At 40.2% G+C, this 14986-nt stretch overlaps 1 protein-coding gene across 1 annotated transcript in view; it reads right to left on the bottom strand.

Annotated features, from left to right (window-relative positions):
• AQP9 (aquaporin 9) overlaps positions 1-8536 on the bottom strand; it is a gene marked incomplete at both ends in the record, with an annotated part of 37498 nt that extends 28962 nt beyond the window's left edge. The window contains one exon of the mRNA XM_084239482.1: positions 8426-8536. Coding sequence (XP_084095608.1) covers positions 8426-8536 — 111 coding nt within the window. The remainder of the gene's footprint in view (positions 1-8425) is intronic.
• Positions 8537-14986: the final 6450 nt, after the last annotated feature.

Raw genomic sequence — 14986 nt, 5'->3', positions numbered from 1 at the left:
GGTTATGACATTTTAATGAGGCTGCTTCTTCTTACAGTCCCTCACCTCATTCCACATCTTCATGACAAGGTTGATGAGTAAAGAAGAGGAAACTTCTACTCTCATTTCTGATGTTCTGCTTTCTTGTTAGTAATGAGAACATGTTGCAATGGACTTTGTCACTCAAGAAAAATTGACCAAACCCACTTCTGGAAAATACTTCTCCTTTGAAGGTCAATGAAAACATCAAGCTTTCTGGGTAAAATTAAAACTCAGGATCAAAAGTAGTGTTAGGTTTGGCAGAATCAAGTTTGGCTCTAGGAGCCTACAACCCTTAGATCAGTGATCCAGATATGCTTTTCTCCCCAGGTCTTCTGCAACTGAGAAATTTTCCAGGCTAGTCTGGCCCTTTATGTTCACTGCTGGTAAAAGGAGGCCTAGAGAAAATCCTCCTCCAGTTGATGCTAGCTAAGGGCCTAAGGACTTGAAAAGAGCCACCTTCATTTGGAAAAAACATGGGATTCCCTAATCATTCGTGGTCCCACATCTTGTGTGGGGAGGGAACAGAGTTATTATTTTGGGAGAGAGCTCAACAACAGGCACTTACAGTCATTGGTCATCTTTACTCAGCTTTCTCCCTCATGATAATCAGCTCTGGCTGGTGATACAACTGGGCAACCTATCTTGGAAGAACAGGTCCACAGTCAAGCCATATGGAATTTTCACAGAGAAAAGCAAACCTTCCTGAAGAATTTACAATATGAACTTATGAAGGAAATTATCATCATGAATGAGAGATGGTATATAAAATAAGCAGGATGACTAACTCCCCTAACACATGAGCTGACAGAACAATCATTAAATATCATGACTATATTAGGATCTGGTCAGTTGAAGAGATGAAAAAAACAAACAAACAAGTAAAGCTAAGCTAAGCAATTAATAAAAGCAGCCAAATAGAATTTCTAAAAAAGAAAACCTATTTTTGAAAAAAGACTTAAAGAATGTATTAAACAGAAGATTAGATTAAAATGAATAGGAGATCAATGAATTGATGACAAAAATCATTAAGCAGAGATTAGGAGATAGAAATATGAAAGAATGGTTAAGACACATAAAGAAAAACGGTGAGGGCCTCCCCGGTGGCGAAGCCTGTTGAGCGGCGAGCTGTGAAGCTGTCCTCAGCCTCTGCAGCACAGGTTTGATTCCTGGCCAGCCAGGAAGATTCCCACATGGCACGGCAGACCTCTCCTGTCTTGTTGGCTGCAGTGCCTTCAGTCTACCTGCCTGTTCTGCTCTCCCCACCTTTGGTGAATTCTCTCACCCACCTGCACCTCTGACCTGTACCCCAGCTCTTGTATAAATAAAAAAAATCTTTAAAAAAATTAAAAAAAAAAAGAAAAATGGTGAGAGGACCAAGCATATGTGCAAATATAGCAGGTCTTCTAAAGGGAGAAAATAGAGAAACTAGGGGACAGGCAAGGTAATAAAGCTGAGAACTTGCAGAATTGGTGAAAACTGCAAATCTTTAAATGAACAATGATGAACAATGAATCCTGAGCTGTACAAATAAAATTAGTTCAACCCTAGTTATCTTAAGTGAATTCCGGAAAAAAAGACAAAACAAAGAGAAACTCTTCACAGTAACCAGAGAAAGTCAGCTTATTAATAACAAAAATTAGACCAACAACAGGCCTGTCAATAGCAACAGGAGAGAAAATGGAGTAACATCTGCAAAATGGCAAGCAAAATCAAATGTCAACCTAAAATGTACATATTAATTTATCCCTCACATACCCTTCCTTAAGTTTTACAAAATTAAAATATCCTCAAACTCATTTTAAAAACATTTTTATAAGGTTCCTAAAATTTTCTTTTCTAAAGTTGTTTCCCCCCGCACACACATACACACACATAGGAGATTGCACCCAAAAGTAGTGGATGTACAAGGTAACAATTAGCAAAAAAAAAAAAAAAAAAGGCAAATGATAGTAAATTTAAATAAATATCCATAATTAAAAACACCAGTAATAATGATAAGGGTAGAATTTAAATATTAGACAATAATGACAAGAATGATAGAGTAGTGGATTAGGGTTTTTGAAAGCTTTCATGTTGTTCAAAAAGATGCGAAAGAGATGTTGATTCACTGTACACTTTGACAACTTTGATAAGTTGAAAGTGTATCACCTCAATGGGAAAGTTGTAAGAAAGGGCAAAGCAGACACTACTGAATGGAAAGCAAAGAGACCAGATTTAAAATTAAAAGGACACCTGTACAATACAGAGATTTTAAAACTATGAGAAATCATTTCAAATTATTGCTTTTACTTATCAATTTTGAAAAATACATTTGGAAGCATAAATGAGCCTCAGTGTCCTAGAAAAAATAGAAATAAAAATAAAGAAAAAATAGAAATAACATTTTGAAAAATATTCTCTCCCATTTTATAAAACCTTGGAAAGAAATGTTTAAGAAGCAGACGCTATGAGTGAAGATCCACTTCATGTTTATGGATGAGAAGATTCAATGTTTTCAAGATGTCAGTTCTATCCAGAATAATATGTAAATTCAATGCAATTCCTGTCAAAATCACTACAGAGTATTTATGGAACTTGATAAACGAAAAATATTTAGAACGTGACTATAATGAAAATATACGGTATTGGTATAGGTTTGGACAAAAAGATCAAGGGAACTGAATAAAGTTTATATGATATACAACCACATACATATGTAAACTGGATGGTAAAGATGTCATCACAGCCAAAAGAAATAGGATGAACTGGTCAAAAACAGTACTGAAACAATTGGCTTTCTTTCCAGATATAGACACTTACTCTACATGACACGCCAAAATAAATCTGAATGATTTAAAGCCCAAGTATGAAAAATAAAATATTAAATCATATTTGTATTTCAAGTTACCAATATGCCACAACCACTAAGAAAAAGTTCTTTAAAAATGTGCAAAAGATATGAATAGGCAATATACAGAAGAGAAAATCTAAAGATTTAGTAAGCATGAAAAGATGATCAAGTGCACTAGAACTCATTGAAATTAGTAGTGAAGTTCTACTTCCTGTATATCAAATTGGGCAGAAAAAGTGGATAATCTCAAGGATTGAGATTGGAAACTCAGATTTCACCAAATCTTGAGGATTGAGATTGTGTACAAGGAGCAGTGTACAGAGATGTTCATTGCAGCCGTGTTGGTGATTGTGACAAATTGTAAACAATATAACAGTTCTTGAGGGAAATGAATATACAAACCTACCACCCTACACTACAGAATGAATTATCTGCATCTACATGTCTCCCAGGATAGATCCATCACAAAAAATGTCTTTGGGGGAAAATCTAAAGTTGTAGAAGGTATCAAAGCCATGAACCCATGTGTATACATTTTAAAATCATTCAAAATAGGACCATATTTTTACAAAGGTCAGTGGTAAAAGTTCAAAGTATACATGAGAACAGTAACTTCATGAAGAAGAGAAACCAGAGATTTGATTCTTATCCCAGCCCTACCTCACATTTGGCTTGTGGCAAATTGCTTTAACCTAATAAGCCTTCATCTGTAAAATAAGAACAATTCTCTAACTGCATGAGATTTTTCAAGGATAAAGTGTCTGGATAGAGGGTTGCTTAGTAATTGTTAACTCGTCTTTTTCCTCACCCCTGTATTTGAAGGGTGAGAACCACATGTCTTTAACCTTTTGCTCCTTCACACCTCCCCAAAAGTACAGGGCAAGAACCCTGCAGAACCTTCCATGGGGTCAGATTTAGAACCTTGAACTATCTTACAGTGACAGAACAGCCAGGGACAGAAGTACAAATCCATGAAAGCCTGGGAACTGGACATGAAGCATAAATAAATTCTAAAAAACAGGTGGGATCGAAGGACATTCTCTTTGGGGTCCTGCTAAGCTAGAAAGAGCATTTGACAGAATTCTGTGAGCAAGTGGGTCCCTATCCCCTCACCTGATAGATGTAGGGGCCAAACAACAGTGGCCACTTCATTCCGAAGTCAGTGCAGTGTTCAAGGGCCCCATGATGGGGGGCCCTCCACGGAAGACTAGCCACGCATGGCCAGCATCAGCCGGTGCGTTGCTGACTGCAGAGGCTTCTGACCTATCTTCCGTGGGCAAACTGACAGCTCCAGTTCTGTGGCACCCTCAGTCCTGGACATCCTGGGCTTGGTGTGGGGTGTGGCTTTGCAAAGCAATAAGCCAGATCCAAGCAGAGAGGAAAGAGAAAAAGGGCTGTTGAGGCAAAAAGCAAGAGACAATGGAGTTATAGGGTCTCTTAGGCCCACTTCCCATAGTGGAGAGCCACACTCTGGTCTCAAGGAGATTCCAGAAGATAGAAGAGCTAGGGGAAACTGCAATGCATGGTCAGTGTGTTCATCAGAGGCATAGAGATATGGGTGAACCACTTCAGAACCCCAGTGTTACAAAAGGCCTGAAGGTGTTAATGAAGTGTCCTGGCCTCTGTCCTTTTTATTTCTCCTCAGGGCACAGATCAAGGATATTCCTTTCAGCAGAAGTTTTCACATATTTTTTTCTTTTCATTTTTGCTGATGCCTAAAGGTAGATCTCTAATGTTGAAACAGGTGAGAAAAGTATTTAGGGTCTTCCTCAAAACACAAGTAGATGCTAGCCACTTGAAAATCCAGCCCGGAAAGGATGCGATTCCACAGCAAAAGGAAATCTACTGCATGCTGGGCTGTTCACTTCCCCATTTTCAATAGGAGAAGTTCTGTTGTTTGCTTTTTTAAAAAAAGATTTACTTACTTATGCATACAAGCACTGGGGTACAGGCCAGAGGTGTGGGTGGTGAGAGGACTCATCAGAGACAGTGGGGAACAGAACAGACAGATTGACGGAAATGCACTGCTGAGGAGGCCCCAGGAGAAGCTCTGTATCAAAGAGTCCTAAAGCATTTGAAGAGAGAAAAGGGTCCACAGAAAAGTGAGGAGCCACTCCTTGAGAAGTCACGAGAGCTCCTGGGAAGCGCGTCTCCAGGGAGATTTGAATTCAACACACACTTACAGGACCCCATGGATGCACGCGAGTCCTCAGGGAGACGCTGTGGCAAGTGCCTGTAAGATACCCAGGAGGAAACAGCGCCGCTGTTCTTAAGTACTGTAAAGGACTCTAAAGCAAGAGTGGAAGAAGCAAGAAAGGAGAAAGGGCATTAGCATTTAACGAGCATTTCCCATGTCGGGAGCTTTGCAAGCCGAATGCATATAACGTGCGCTGTGAAATCACCAGACCTGAGCTCCAGAGCAGGGGCTGAAGTCCACTTGCATCGGGCAGTATTTTCTGCTTCAGAGGAAGTGAGACACTGGCTTCGGGGTCTAACCAATGGTATAGCCTTATTATGGCTACCAGTTAGATTTACATGCCCTGAGCAACTGAGAGCCAACTATGGCTCCAATCCCTGGAAATGTTAAAGGAAAGAGAGGATGTGATTTACTCTCTAGCAAAGAGATTGTCCAGAATTAGAAAGAATTCCAGTTTGATTTTTTTTTTTTTTTTTGTATTTAGGCAGGCTTCATCTCTTTGAACTCTTACTTCCCACTGTTTATGGGGGCTAATAAAGCCTTTCTAATACAATAGTTATAATTACACAGCTGCAAAGATGAACCAAATGGAAGTACAGAAGCTAAAATATGACAGGTATTTAATGCATGCTCCCCACCTTGCAGCTGGAGGCTTCTCTGCGATAGAGAAAATGCATTGCAAAGCTTCTCCCTGGCACTATCTCTATCTAAAAGGCAAATTAGAGCAAATTATTTTGCTTTTGACTTAATTATTATTGCTTTTAGTTGTAGTTTACAAAGAATTTTTTATGGATCTTCTTTTCCCTTAATGCTACCAGAAGGCCTTATCAGTCACCATTCATAACATTCTTAGCACGGTGTGAATGAGTGTGAGGTGCTTCCCCCAGGAGCAGTTTGGTGGGGGGAGCAGGGAACAGGAGGGCATGGCACTAGACTTCCAGGATCTGGGGAGAAAGTCAACTTCATAAATTTGAAGGACAGATGAGTCCTGCAAATCCTCTGCCATCTTTGCATTTTTTTTTTTAGTATATTTAAAAATTATTTTATTTTTATCATTAATTTTCTTAGTAATTAATTTTTTTTCTTATATCATTGTATCGCCATAGGTCTCCTGTCACCGTATCACCTGAGAACCATCACCATATTTCCTTGGGTTCACCCTTTCCTGGTTTTGTACCCCCATCCCGTGCCCCCAGTCCCCTCCTTTGCTGGATGCCTCAGTTCTATGAGCAACTTGCTAGTTTTGACTTTTTCTTGTATATTTATACAATGGAATATTATTCAGCGACCACAAAAGACAAACTCATGCCAGTTGCAGCCAACATGGACAGGGCTGGAAGGGATTATGCTGGTAGGAATTAATCCGAAGGAAAGAGCTAAATAGCGGATGGTCTCACGTATATGTGGAATAGAGAGAAACTGGTCGAAAGATCAGGAGAAAACTAGACTGTCTTTTTAATGAACCCTTTTCCCCATGCCTTATCAGCTTGGAAAGTTTTTTGTTTAACTGAAAAAAGCAAGACAAACTGTACATTTTCTAAAAAAGCAGAAGCAATGACTTTTTAACAAAGTAGAAACAACTTTTGAGCAAAACTGTATAGATTCATGATTGAAAGTTATTGTTTGTGCAGAAACTTACCCATTCCCACAAACCTTAACAAAATTGAGAATCATAATCACAATGACAGCTTTAATCAGGGTTTGCCTTATAAAATGAATATTCAGTGTAGATAGAAGTCATAACTCTCAGGAAATGATTGGTTTTAACCAGAAAAGACAAAGATTAATTTTTCAATGTACAATATTAAGGTAATATTTCTTTAGCTCTCATCTTGCATACTAGGGAAAGCGGTCTCTAGTTGCATGTGTAGAATAGTGAATGGCTGAAAGAAATTTTTACTTACTCAACCCAGAGAGGATGGGATTATGAAACAGGTTCTTGTTAAGAAATACAGAGGTTTTAACTATTTTTGGTTGCAAAACGGATGTTTAGTTCACTTTCTGCTCTGTGCTTTCTGCATAGCATTCAGAATTATAACTGAATTTGCTTATGGCTTCAGGTAATAAGGGGTTTGAAATCAGTCTATAGTGACGACAATTTACTTTTTATGTCAAATTGTTAAGTACATGACCCAAGGGTTTCTTTCCCATTGGGGTGATTTTCCAGTAAAAAGTGACTGGAATCAGAAGAATGGTTGGCTTTTATTTTCTCTCTTTCCCCACCTAAGTCAAGTGTTTGAGGACAGTCAAGGAGGACAGGAAGTTGTCCATAATACCTTGAAAATAAATACTTGAGTGAATCAGGTATAAGGAAGCTCTTAAAGACCAGGAAACTTACACCTCTCCCTTTATTTTACACGCGTACAATGTTTTGAGTTTACATTCATTTTTCAATCTTATCTTATTGTTATAAATTATTATTGATTCACTCAAAACTAGGGATGATTTATGCACAAAGTTTACAGGCAATTCTCTACAACCTTAAGAAAAATGAAATTATTTACACCTGCAGTAGGTACACTTTGAGTATGGTTTTTTGTTTGTTTTTTAAAGCAAGTTAAAATCAGAAGTTGCTACACATGAGAATAATCAAACATTTAACTTTCTGTTAATAAATAGTCTGGGTCCAGCTGGAAATTCAGCATCCAGAGAAGGTAGGAAAATGTAGCAGGATGAAAACCTAGAGACCATGTCACTTAAGTAAGCTTTCCAGTCTTTTATTAATAGCCACGCAAATATCTGGGCAAAATCCTAAAGAGGTTCGTAGAATCAGCCCTTCCTTTATATCTAAAAGGTTCTCCTAATTGTCTAATTAAAGACCCTTAGAAATTAGTCTGAGTTAAATAGAGGGAAAAATGATTCAAAGCCAAGGCTGGTTTATTGCACAGTACGCTATTTCTACCTAGTGCAATGTTTAATATATTAAGTCAAGTGATCTGACAATACCGCTCTTGTCAAGCACCTGTAATAGTGATCTGATTCCTGCCAACCGTATTTACTGTCGTCACTTATGTCAAGGGATTAAGGCACCTCAATTTTGTGGGAAGCAAGCGACGTATACATTAATTAGACAATAAGAACAATTTCTAAGGGGTGACTTTAATCACAGAACCAGCCCTGAATCTGAGCAAAACTATGAAATGAAAGTGCCACCTCCCCTCTCACGACCCCATCAATTTTTGTGGATAATTGAAATAAATAGATAGAAATCTAATACTGTGTCCACTGGATAAACACAGAATCTGGAAGTAACTTGCTGTTTCCTAAAAGGGATGAATCTAATGATAAACTTAAAGAAAACAAACCAAAACAGAACTCTCCACCAGCAGCAAGGGGACAGGCAGGCATTACTGGGTCAGAGTTTAGGAAATACTTACAATCATTATGAATGTCCCCAGGAACTCGGAGAGCGTTTCTTTGGCTAAGCTGCTCTTCAAGACCAGTCTCTGCTTGAAGCTTTTCCTCTTGGGTCCCTTCTCAGGCTTCATCTTGGGGCTTCTCCAAAGACCACTCTTCCCACCAGCGCTCGTTTCTTCTGGTCCCTACTTCACTGGCACGTGAAAATGGGAGTTTTGACAACGGCTCAGAGATTCCTGGAGATGTCTGGTGAGATTCTCTGACTGTACAAACAGTGTCCCAATTACGGCCTGTGACTTAATCCTCCTCTGGTAAAATTGTCATTCCTTGTTCACTGCTGTTTATTTGAATTAGCGAGTTAGAACCTGAAATCCCCAAAACGATCCTTTTTGTGCCTGATAGATTAATCATTACCTTTATTCTCAAGGTATTTTTTTCTCTGTTGAGCTTTTTTTTCAAGAGATGAGAAAAGAGATGTTGTGCTGTTTGTGTTGCCAAACCACAGTGATGGGATCCTGTCCAGAAGAGATTTACATGTTACACAATTGCAGGCTTCTGTTTTTTTTTTTCTTTCCCCTATTCAGAAGTGGGTGGTTGTGTGTAGTTTGGATTGTCAAATCACGTATATATACACATGCAGTGTAAACATTCTTTTCTGAAGCTTTTTATACAAACTGGAAAACATGAAGAAAAGGCAGATGTGCCGCAAGATCAGCCACGTTTGTTTTCTTCTAACAGCATTTCAGCAATTTAATGACACTTCCCTGAGGGTGATAAGAACTTGTGCGTCCACTCTAGAGAAAAAGAATTCACACACACAGAGACTATTGCAAGCTTCCACTGTAGGTCCATAGGGCAGGATGGGATTGCCTCCTTGGTAGTGAAGTAGATTTCAGCTATGAGGATGGTCTGGGATGCACAAATTACAAAGATGGAGAAGGTAATTGAGACTGGATTTCTTCTGCAGAAGGATACCGGTTCAAAACCCAGCTTACTCCCTTTAATTTACCAGTAAATATTTAGGTAAAATACATAGAAAAAAAATAGCAGCTTGAAAATCTAGATTGCTTGGAGATCATTGAGTCAGAAAGATCAGTCTGAGCACATGCTACCCCATAAGAAATGGAGTAAATACACCTAGCCAAGTTTCCTAGGTTATTCCTTTTAAGTTTGATGACTCAACATCCTTGCAGGTAACAAACCATGTTTAGGACTACCTTCTTGTCATGTCAAATAGCCAAGCCTTATTTTTCAAAACTAGTTTGTCTGATGAAATATTATAAAATCCAGCAGCAGATTGTGACAAGCAAGGCACTTCCATGGAATTCTTTACTACGCTATGTGCTTCATCCCAATCCTTCCACAGAGAAGCCAGGTCTGTTTTAAGCCCTCTCCTACCTTTGGAAGAGGCTGACAGTCATTTCCAGTTGAAGAGGCACATGGGAAGGGAAAGAGGTCTGGAAAAAACAGCTGCTGAGAGTTCCAGGGCAGGAGACACCTACTCTGTAGATGAAATGGAATGTTTGGGTCTAAAGAAGTTGTAACTTGCCTGGGGGGACACGCACAGCATTGCAGAGTGAAGACAAGAATGCATCCTTTTGGCTTTAACTCCTGGTTATCATGGATACCATTGTCTACACAAATTATCTTTGACTATACTATTCCTGTGTTCCAGTGGATGGACCAGAGAAACTGGACTTTATTGCTGTGACTACATCTAATACCACACAAGGGTGCTCTTTGGTTTTTTCATTCACTCATCTAACAAATATTTATGGCTACTCATGATGTGCCAAGCACTGCACTTAGCAAAAGCACAAAGGCTTCTCACCCTTCACAGAACTTAGAGTCTAGTGAAAAAGACAGATGTGAATGAAATAATCATACACACAAATATAAAATCACAGTTGAGATGTCTGCAATGAAGGAAGAGCACTTATTTCTATGAGTGAATATAAAAGGGGGTTTTCACCTTGGCAGAGCTGAGGAGAGAAGTACAGGGATTAAGTACCTAAATGGGGAAGGAAGAGTATGTACAAAGGTCTTGGGGGTGAGTGGGGACACCATGATGCCTATCCATGAATGAAAGAGATCCACTGTGGCTGGCTCCCAAAGAGAGTAAAGAGCATGGGGTAAAACAATCATGGGCAGGGATCAGCCATATTGAGCTTTGTAAGTCATGCATAGGACAAAGGCAATATAATGCATGCGGTGGTTTAAGAGGGAACATGACACCATCACATCTGAATTTTGAAGAGATCATTCTGGCTGCAAGTTAACAGGGAGATTGGTGGGACCTAAAAGTGGGCATAGGTAGACCCATTGGGAGATATCTGAGTATTCCAGCACTGGGTGGTGGCTTGACAATGGAAAGAAATGGATGAACTTGAGTTCCTTGTATCTAAAAATTCAAAAGACCTGGTAAATTAATATGGAAGATAAGGAAAAGGGAGTCATCAAGGTTGATTACTGAGTTTCCTGGCTTGCTGGTGTAAGTGATGCTAAGTCTCTTCCCCTGAGAAGAAACTCAGGGAGAAGACCAGGATTTGTCCTGGAAACACAGGAATTCTTTTTTTTTTTTTTTTAAGATTTATTTTTTGGTTATACAAGAACTGGGGTACGGGCCATAGGCATGGGAGGGTGAGAGGATTCACCAGAGACAGAGAGGGGAGCAGAACATGCAGAAGACTGAAGACACTGCTGAGGGGAACAGTGGGCGAGACAGGAGAGATCTGCAGCGCCATGTGGGTATCTCCCTGGCTGGCCGGGAATCAAACCCACACTGCAGAGGCTGCGGACAGCTTCACAGCACAGCGCTCAACCAGCAGTTAAGGCCCAAAAACACATGAATTCTAAGTGTACCTGGTGAGCCTCAGGGCCTCTGTTGCTTCCGAAAAAAGATGTCATAGGAAGTGATATGAATCTGGATTCACAGGGAAGGTCCGTGTGTTCCTTGGGATGACAATTGAAACCATGAATAAAGAAGAGGTCACTTAGGGAGAGAACAGAGACTGACTTTGTGATACTGAACTTTTTTTTTTTTTTTTTTTATACAAGCACTGGGTACAGTCAGAAGCGTGGGAGGGTGAGAGAATTCACCAGAGCCAGAGCGGGGAGCAGAGCAGGCAGAAGGACCGAAGTACACTGCTGAGGGGAGCAGCGGGCGGCAGGAGAGGTCTGCGCGCCATGCGGGACCCTCCTCCGGTGGCCGGGGAACTGCCGGGGATCGAACCGGCGCTGCAGAGGCTGCGGGCAGTTTCACAACCCAGCGCTCAACCGCTGCGCCACCGGGAAGGCCCGTGATACTGAACTTTTCATGCCAGATAGAGAATGAAATTTTTATTACCTTTCATTCCACTTTCAGTAACATGTCTCACCTCCATCACCACAAACCACTCATCATCAAACATAGCTCACACTCCCCAGCCAGTCACCAAGCGAACTATTTAAAAGCTTTCAGCCAAGGCAAACAATGAGCAACATTCCCTCTAACTGGGAAAGCAGCTTTACAGAGCACCCTCATGTGTAAATTCCTCTTGGAAATATGGGACTGCTTCGTAGATTCCATTCACTTACCCAGAAAAAAACTTTGAGTATTTACCATGTAAAAGAGCACAACATTAAGCAGCGGGGATTCAAAAATGAAGCTAATCTCCAGGTAGGTAAGTAGGTAGCCTATGTGACAAGGAAGTAGGTGCTAAGGAAGTACGTAGCCTATGTGACAAAGACCTCCAAATGAATACATCATATTGGTAAAATAGAAATATATGCCAAATAGTATCCTAAGCCAAAATTCTAGCTGTCACCACATGGACAACTGAGAGATCACTATACACTGAGAATATATTGGCTCATCCTGCACAAGTTCTCAAGTTGGGTTCCCTTAGATGTAGTGCCATTCTGGATCTCCACAATGAGCCTACCCAGCTCTTTTAGTTCCTCCTGTCCCTGTCCCTCCATACCCTAATATTCTTTATGTCTGGTGTTGCCTTGAGGAGCCATCATGGCCTCCACTCATGGGATTCACTAAATTTCATGTTCTTAAGGGTAACCATGTTTGGCTCCCTTTGGCTTCACTCTAGCTCAGAAGCCCCTTGGATGTCTACTTTTGGGACTGTGTCACTGTTATAGAGCAGCCCCGATATTAAACGGGTTCCTGGCTGTGGGTCCTCACCCGCGCGCTTTAAAGGGACTTATGAATACTCTACTACAGACACACACAAAAGGTTAATAAAAGGTTTATTTACAAGAGAAAAGGAAATAAGGAAAATGTACAACTCAGGGAGAAAATAGGGAAATAAAGTCTTTAATGTGTCCTACACAATCCGACGACCTGGAAACCCAAAGTCACTCTCAGAGCTGGCCGGACACTGCGAGCTGGCGGAGAGCCAAAAATGGGGGATCCTCCAAAGCCCACGTGTCTGCCTTTTATATCCACCTGGCTGCTTAACCCCACCCTCAGGTCCCAGCCACCTTCCCTTTGGTGGTGATGGGATTTGGAGTTCCCAGTGTCTTTGACTTTGACCTAGGGTGGGGGTGGAGTCCACAAAGCCTATATGGAATTAGCTTTGGGACATCCTTTTCCCCCTAACATCACCATCTCCCTTTTTCAAATTTTTGTTTTTACACCAAGACACAGCTCACTGACTAAAACTTCCAGTTCTCACACTTCACCCACTCTCTGACTTTCACAATTCTGCCTCCCATCCTCCTCATAAATTCCAGTCCTTCAACTCCTCCCTCTCCACCCATTTCTTACCTTATGATTACCCAAGTTAATCATGTACTTAACAACATCTCAGGTTTCATCGACCCATTGACTTTCTTCTACACCCACAGTGCCAAAGCCCAACTTTGAAGAGAGCTAGCTATCTGTCCTTCTCAAATTCTCTCTTCCCAGGCTGTTGAATGATGCTGAAGAAAGTCATATAAATGTAATATTTGACCTTTGTTCATAAATTTGTATTCTAGCCTAGCAGTGAGCCCATATTCTTAACCATTTATTTCAAAGTTTCCAGATTTTAGTGGGCTTTAGGATTACCATAGTCAGAGACTCTGATTTGGTAGATCTGGGACTTATCAGGAAGTTCATAAGATACCTGATAATTTATGCCTTGCCTATTTCATTCTGTGTAGACCATTTTCTTTGGTGCACCCAGCCCAAAGTTTCAACCCTCCTACTCAGTTGATTATTTTTTCTCCCCATCCACTTGGCAAACAAGTGAGTTCACTGGCTAGTATGTCTTTTGTGCCCCTCCTACTCAAAAAGGCTGCCCTAATTTATTTATGTTGCCCTTTTTTTTCTTTTTCTTTTTTCTAAAGTTAGTCCTGATGCTGGCATTCTGTTATAGCATCTCCAGAACCTTGATTGATTTAAAATCCCCTTACTTCTGACTCTCTTTCTCTTGTTGACTTTTTTCCCAGCACCTAAAACAAGCTCAGAGCTTTCCTATCCTGAACAACATTCCTTAAAAATTTTTTCACCTTAAATTATATTGTCTTGGTCAGGCTACTATCACAAAATTTCATAGACTGGGCAGCTTCAACAACAAACATTTATTTCTCACAGTTCTAGAAGCTGGAAGTCTGAGGTTAAGGTGCCAATATAGTTGGTTTAGGTGAGGCCCAATTCCTGGATCTACCGCCTCACTGTATCCTCACATAGCTGAGAGTTCTTTATCCCCTTTTAAGGGCACCAGTCCCATCAAGCAGACTCCACCCCCCATGACTTCATCCATCTCCAAATACCACCACATTGGGGATTAGGACCTAAACATATGAATTTTGGAAGAGCACAAACATTCAGTTCATAAAAACCACTTTATCTATTTCCTTCACTTTGTTTTATATTTGGGAAAGAAATAACAACTTCCCATTGAGCATAAAATCATATTTAAGTGAAAAAATAAAGAGTTCATAAGTAGCTAAATTGAAACATAAAAATTTCTTATAATTTCAGCCCTCAGAGATAATCACTGTTAATATGTTGGACTATATTTCTCCAGGGGTTCTTTTCAATAGATCCATAAAAATACATTCTAATTTTTCAAAGTGAGAATATACCATAGATGTTAAAGTGGCTTTTTTTTTTTCCATTTAAAATGCTCCATTTGGCAGAAGAACTCAAAAGACATTTCTCCAAAGAGGAAATGCAAATGGCCAACAAGCATATGAAAAAATGTTCAACATCCCTTACAATCAGGGAAATGCAAATCACAACCACCTTACACCAGTGAGAATGGCACACACCAAAAAAACAAGCAACAGCAAATGTTGGCGAGGATGCGGTGAAAAAGGAACTCTCCTACATTGCTGGTGGGAGTGCAAACTGGTCCAACCACTATGGAGAGCTGTGCGGAGGTTCCTCAGTCTACTAAAAATGGAACTACCACATGATGTGGCAATTCTACTACTAGGGATCTACCCAAAGGACACAAAAACAATGATTCAAAAGAACACCTGTACCCCTATGTTTATTGCAGCACTATTTACAATAGGTAAAACCTGGAAACAACCCAAATGCCCAAAAATAGATGACTGGATCAAGACGATGTGGCATATATTCACAATGGAATATTGTT

This window comes from Talpa europaea, assembly GCF_964194135.1.
Source record: "Talpa europaea genome assembly, chromosome: 8".
NCBI lineage: Eukaryota > Metazoa > Chordata > Mammalia > Eulipotyphla > Talpidae > Talpa > Talpa europaea.
The sequence above is the reverse complement of the archived record's forward strand: the minus strand, read 5'-3'. Positions and strand labels throughout refer to the sequence as shown.